This window comes from Babylonia areolata, chromosome 2 (assembly GCF_041734735.1).
Source record: "Babylonia areolata isolate BAREFJ2019XMU chromosome 2, ASM4173473v1, whole genome shotgun sequence".
NCBI lineage: Eukaryota > Metazoa > Mollusca > Gastropoda > Neogastropoda > Buccinidae > Babylonia > Babylonia areolata.
Genome location: NC_134877.1, coordinates 39,641,633 through 39,649,132, shown reverse-complemented (window position 1 = coordinate 39,649,132; position 7,500 = coordinate 39,641,633). Strand labels below are relative to the sequence as shown.

The window sequence follows — 7,500 nt, the reverse complement described above, 5'->3', positions numbered from 1 at the left end:
CCAGCCTCCATCGCTACACCCACTGTAGCATGTTAAGGGGTGAGGAAAACATTCAGTTCGTACTGGCTGTACTCGTCAAGTCGGTCAAGTCTGCCTCGGTCTTTCATTCTGTTTCTCTGTGTCTTTGTATCTGTCTAACACACACACACACACACACACACACACACACACACACACACACACACACACACATACAAACACACACACACATACATACATACACACACACACACACACACACACACACACACACACACACGAAGAGGAAAAAGGGGGAAAGAGAGATAAATATACATGCTTTTCTTTCTTTTTTTTCTTTTACAACCAACCTTCAGGCAAAGAAAAAAAACCAGGAGAGAGAGAGAGAGAGAGAGAGAAACAGACAAACAGACAGACAGACAGACCAATACAGACAGTGACGGAGGACGATCTGGTCATCACAAACCTAGTTTGCTTCGCTCGGGCGCTTGGGCGCCGCAGTCAAATTTGGCCAATTGGCGCGTCACCCGCTATGGCTAAAGCGGTCAACCGGTCGTCAAAAAAAAACCCAGAAAAGGCCCCTGACTCAATTTACCCACCCCAAGAACAAGAAGAAAGAACGGGGGAAAAAAAAACGAAGAAAAAAAAGAAAGCATATTCCACAACTTGCCACAACACCACTCTCACTATTACTACTACTACTATTTGTTGTTGTTGTTGTTGTTGTTGTTGTTGTTGTTGTTGTTGTTGTTCTTCTTCTTCTTCTTCTTCTTCTTCCTTTCTCTTCAGAGACTGATGAGGAAGCAGAAAGCTACAACAACGTGGACTGGTTTTCACCTATTCTTCATCGTGTCGTCACCGTCGTCATGATCGTCATTGTTCGTAATCGTCATAATCGTCATTGTTCGTAATCGCCATCATCGTTATTGTCACCACCATCTTCACCACCAACACCATCATCAGAAGCAGCAGCAGCAGCAGCATCGTCGATATCGTCATTATCATCATTATTATCGTCACCGTTTGAACTTCATCATAACCATCAGCAGTATCACATTGTGATTATGTCTTGTTCTATTCACTGACAGCATCGGCAATAATAATAATAATAATAATGAAAATTGTAACGATGATGATGGTAAGAGTTACAGTACAACTACAGCATTAACATTGATAATGATAATTATCACCATCATCGTCATCATCATCATCATCGTCACCAACATCATATCAACAATAACAAAACAAAAATAACGATGCTGATGCAGATGTTGAAGATGCTGACTATAACAGCACGGAGGACAACATCGAACACCACCACCACCACCACACAACATTACTTGCATGTTCAATTTCATTTAATGTCTATCCACATTAAGTGATATTAGACATTCCTTGACAGTGTGTGTGTGTGTGCGTGAGAGAGAGAGAGAGAGAGAGAGAGAGAGAGAGAGAGAGAGACAGAGACAGAGACAGAGACACAGAGAGACACAGACAGAGAGAAACGTGAAAAGTCATTTTATTGTCCACATAGCAATACAGCCCTCAGGACAAGGGGGGTATCATATTGAGCATATTGTTGCACCTCTTGAATGGTTCTAACACAACACACACACACACACACACACACACACACACACACACACACACACACACACACACACACTCACATGCGTACAGATACATACATAAAACGTGCGGTTAAATGTGGATCATCAATAGATAAGTTGTCATTTTGTTCCATTATCTTTTTTCTCACAAACATTGCTTCTGCTATGAATCTATCTAGAGTTTTCAAAGGGTTTTCATAATCATTCGAAAGAATACTCACAACATGATTGTGACTCGGATTACCAAAGAAAGAATTCATCATGCTACATTTTTTTTTTTTTTTTCGTTTATCGTCGTATGCGGTACAATGAAAGAGAAAGCACAGAGAGAGAGGGGGAGAGAGAAAGAGAGAGAGAGAGAGCCTCCTCACCATCTTCGGCGATCATCTTGATGCATTGAGTGCCGGGGAAGGGGCCCTGGCGCTCGTTGCGGGACCCCCAGCAGTCGGGCTCCCACAAGTCCAGGGTGCTGTTGAACGGGTCCTCGCATTTAGGGTTGCTGCGGTTGATGGACGTGCACTTGAAGCAGCCCAGTCCGCTCACTGCCAAACACACACACACACACACACACACACACACACACACACACACACACACACACACACACACACACACACCGCACACGCGCGCGTACACGCACAAACACACACACACACGCAGCGACACACACACACACACACGCAGCGACACACACACACACACACACACACACACACACACACACACACACACATATGAAGTTACTTTTCGCCTCATTCTTGCAACAGTTACTTTCCGTCGTATAGTTCTTTAAAACAGTCACCATCTTTTAATAACTCTTGCAAAACTCACCGTGGATTTTATAAAGTCACCATCAGTTTTAACTCTTTACAGCAGTCACTAGAATTGTTGCAATAAACCACTGACGTTAAATTCTTGCAATGGTAATCACTGCAACTTGAACTGTCACAGAACTGACCCCTCTTCCACCACCAGACGCTAAGCTCCGCCTCTTGAGGAAAAGCCTAGCAATCGAAGAGAAAATGGACGGGCGCAATAGCCGAGTGGTTAAAGCGTTGGACTGTCAATCTGAGTGTCCCGGGTTCGAATCACGGTGACGGCGCCTGGTGGGTAAAGGGTGGAGATTTTTACGATCTCCCAGGTCAACATATGTGCAGACCTGTTAGTGCCTGAATCCCCTTCGTGTGTATATGCAAGCAGAAGATCAAATACGCCCGTTAAAGATCCTGTAATCCATGTCAGCGTTCGGTGGGTTATGGAAACAAGAACATACCCAGCATGCACACCCCGAAAACGGAGTATGGCTGCCTACATGGCGGGGTAAAAACGGTCATACACGTAAAAGCCCACTCGTGTGCATACGAGTGAACGCAGAAGAAGAAGAAGAAGAGAAAATGGTGCCTGTCGACTATCAACAATACTCACTTCCTCCCTATCAACAATACTAACTGTAATAATAGGAACTTTCGCTCGCATGTTAATATTAATAATAATAATAATGGAGCACACTATCCAGAAATCTGCTCTAGGTGCTTTACAAAAAACGCTTTGCTAACATAAAACATTACATCTATGTTACATACACACACCAAAATGTGACTACACACACACACACACACTGCATACATACATTTTAACATACATGTGTATCTAACAGCTACCCTAACACATACGCACACATAGGCAGGCACAAACTTACATAAACGCACGCACACACAATACACATTCATATACATGCATGTAGTTATGTACACATACATATGTATACACACATAGTCAAGCACAGCTAAACGCAAAGGAAGTGGAAGTTATGGTGAATTCAGTCTAATATCATCATCTTAGATGAACAGACCATAAATAAATAAACGAAGAACGATGTTATGGTGAATCAAAACCACAACTGAGAGTAAAAAGGCGAGGATACCGATTCTTGTGTGTGTAAGCAATGTTACATGAACAGTATCGGTGTGTTGGCTGATCAAGCAGAAACAACTCAACAGCCTGAGCTTACAGATAAATTGTACAACCCCCTCTCTTTCGTAAATCTATCTTAGATTCTGTCTGTCTGTCTGTCTGTCTGTCTCTCTTGTAGATCTGTAATAGTACAAGTGAGTGAATTGGACCTGCCAAGTATTCCTCGTAATTTTGTTTTGTGATGCGGGGTGAAATCACTAAAAACATCGACATTCTGAGTTTATAATATATGAATTGTCGGATGTATTTTCTCTATTCCTCTGTCTGTCTGTCTGTCTCTCTCTCTGTCTCTGTCTGTCTGTCTGCCTGTCTCTCTCTCTCAAGGACAGATTGGAAGGATAGGCCCTGCCTAAAATCGTAATCCTTGAATTTGAAAAAAAAAGAAAAGTTTTGAGTTCTCTATCTCTCTTCACATCTTTCTGTTTTTTTTCTTCCTCCCTCTCCGTTTGAAAGTGGGTATGAGAGTGGAGAGATCACACTCAATCGCTACACATCTACACCACCACCATTTCTCACGACGAACAGAGGTCACACACCCACACACCCACACACACACACCCACACACACACACACACACACACACACACACACACACACACACACACACACAGCACACTCACTCACACACACCCACACACCCACACACACACACCCACACACACACACACACACACACACACACACACACCACACCACACCACACCACACCACACCACACATCTTCTGCATACCTTGGAACACACACGGTAGTTATTGGTAATGACATCTGGGTTCAGCTGATCATGGGGTCGGCCACATTTCTTTTCATGCATATTTGGCATTTTTTCCAGTCTTACTGGGTTTTTTGTTTTTTTTTCGGCTTTGGAAGTGAAAAGAAAAGAACATTTTCGTTTCTTTCGGGATAACTTACCCTGGCCAGACTGGCACTGACGTGGTAACAATATCGGTTGCCTCGGTGTTTTATTATTTATTTATTCATATATTTTTCGTTTGTTCGTTGTTGTTGTTGTTGTTTTTCCCGCCACATGCGCAACATCACGTGAGCTGTTCTCTCAGCCAACCAGAAAGCTTTACACGGCCTCGCTGAAGTCGGGGCGGACCATGTGCTCGGCTATTTATATTTCGGCACGCGATTGGCTGAACTGCGGTCGCGCGGCAATGAAGACTGACAGAGTGGAAAGAGATTCATGCACGTATTCTTAATAATTTTATCTACTTTTGTTCTAACTGTCTAGAAGACAGAGACTGAGAGAGTGATTCATTTTAGATTGATCATGCTGGGGCCAAGAAAGAGTAAAAGGGGTACGGGGGAATAAGCGAACCCTTTCGAGTTATTCCCCTAAAAGCAACAACAAAATTTCGATTATTTGAATGAACTTTCTTACGGAAGTTGGTTAGTTCGCATCTACTTATTCATTTATTTATAGTCGCTGACGCTTACAAGATAGATAGTGTTAACACATCATTTATCAATTTGCTTACATAGATTAAAAAAAAAAAAGTATTAGCAGCGATGTTTACATAAAAATATTTCATGTCATATATTATTTACATATAATTACTGTTTATTTATATGTTTGTTCACAAGACAGATTGCAGAAGACATCATAAGGAGAACTGTTATGGGAAGGGAGAAAAGGAGATGCCCCTCCCATTTCCCGTGGACTGAGAAATATCTATTTCCCGTATTTCACTTCCACCTCTCTCTCTCTCTCTCTCTCTCTCTCTCTCTCTCTCTCTCTCTCTCTCTCTCTCAAAATCGTTATCTCTCTCTCTATCGTCCGCCTGTCTCTCTCTCTTCCGCTCCCCTTTTCTTTCTCGCTGGACACGAACATATCTCTTGAGAGAGAGAGAGAGAGAGAGACAGACAGACAGACAGACAGAGACAGACAGACAGAAACACAGAGAGAAATAAAAACAAAGATAAAAGAAAAAGGCAGAGAAGTGAAGAGAAAGACACGCGCGCATATATAAGAGAGAGAGAGACAGACAGCCAGCCAGCCAGCCAGCCAGACAGACAGACAGAAAGAGAGATGGAGACAGACAGAGAAACAGACAGACAAGCAGAGACAGAGAGAGAGAGAGAACTCTTTTAGAATACACGAGTCACGTTTTATCGCCCTTTATAACTCTTTGTTCAAGCGCAAATTCATCCTGGCTATGCCGATAATGCCAGGAATAGGGTACACACAAAAGCACTTGGTCTGATAGAATAGATAGAATTTTTAGAGGCCCATGTCGCGTGTTTTCGTCTGCTTCTTCTTCTTCCTTAAGTCCTATATCAAATTTCTCCTGTTCCGTCCCCAGCTCCTATATCCTCCTCCTCCTCCTCCTCCTTCTTCTTCTTCTTCTTCTTCTCCTCCTCCTCCTCCTCCTTTTCTTTCTTCTTTCATCTTCTTCCTTTCTGTGAGAGGAAACATCAGTGATTAAAATAAGTGGTTGATGAACTTCTCGAAGTTTGCCTAGCAGCCGAACTCGCTTTCACAGCTCGAATAACCTGGGTTAGATAAAAGATGAAAAGAACGGCAGATCGAAAGTGTTGCTTTTCCTTTCTCATTCTTTAATCAGAATAAAACATATGAAGTCATTTGCCTCTTTTGCTACTGCTCGTAAAGACACAGATACACAGGTACACAGACACAGAGACAGACACAGACATACACGCATTCGTAGATGTGATGGACGATAAACCAGCTCCACTGCAATAAACGTAAACCAACATTTGATCAATACGCATTTTGCTCCTTGAACTCTCTGATATTCATATTTTCTGTTGATAGAGTCTGTAAGCAAAGTTGTAGGGTTTGTTGTTGTTGTTTTTCATATAAGAAGAGAGAATAATAATAAGCAGAAGCAGAAGAAAAAGAAATCACAAAACCAGCACAGTAAAAGCGCAAGCGTCAGCAATCCCATAAAGCCAAGGTAGCAATTTCCGGATCCGGAAATCTTCGTCTGCCGTTGCCTCTCGGCTGTGTCAACATGGCCAGACACCGAGGCTTGCGGCATGGACTTTAAAACTCCTGCTCTATCGCCGATAACCTGCCATCCATATATCTTGTTCTCCGCCAGTCGTTCAACCCCTTCTGGCTGTGCAGACCCCCCAACCCTTTCCGCATCCCCTACCACCCCTCCCCCCCCAGGCCAACCCCCCCCACCCCCCCATCTTTCCCTCCTCAGCTTTCCCTCCCTCCTTTGGGCACTGCCCTCCTCTCTCCTTGCTGCATTCGTTTTTTGTTGGGTTTTATTTTTTTCGTTTTTGTTGTTGTTTTTTTTCCAATCGTCAATAGATTCAGCCGTCTTTGATGTGTATTACATGTACTAGCGGCTGGCAATGACGACTAAAAAAGTGTGATTCACAATTTTTTTTGTTTTTTTGTTTTTTGTTTTGTTTGGTATAATGTTTTCTGTGTGTGGATTGGTTGACTGATTAACTGACTGATTGATTGATTTCCAAACTAAGCACATCTGCTTGTTAAGACGATGGAAATATAATAATCTATTGATTGATCATTTGAGTGGTTGACTGATTAACTGACAGACTGATTTACAAAGACGTATATGTCATTTCCTCAACAAAATAAGTAGAAATACATTTCACACACACACACACACACACACACACACACACACACACACACACACACACACACACACACAAACAACAACAACAAAAAACAACAAAAAACAACAACAACAAAAAGAAACAAACAAACAAACAAAGAACTCCCCCCCAAAAACCCGGTTGTGCCATTGTAACGTAGCACAGACAATATGTGCCAGCAAACAATGGAGAAGAATGAAAACTGTGTCACAGACTCACGGAGAAATTCGAAACGAAATGGTAATGAGGAAGAGGATATACGGGTCTGGCCAGCTTGGTTTACACATTATTTAGATCGCTTGATGGCTTCGAGAAACTACACACACAGACACACA

At 42.5% G+C, this 7,500-nt stretch overlaps 1 protein-coding gene across 1 annotated transcript in view; it reads right to left on the bottom strand.

The window, feature by feature from the left end:
- Positions 1-7,500, bottom strand: part of LOC143279441 (uncharacterized) — a 198,397-nt gene that overhangs the window by 3,772 nt on the left and 187,125 nt on the right. The window contains exon 4 of the mRNA XM_076583483.1: positions 1,961-2,131. Within this exon, the coding sequence (XP_076439598.1) occupies positions 1,961-2,131 (171 nt within the window). The remainder of the gene's footprint in view (positions 1-1,960; positions 2,132-7,500) is intronic.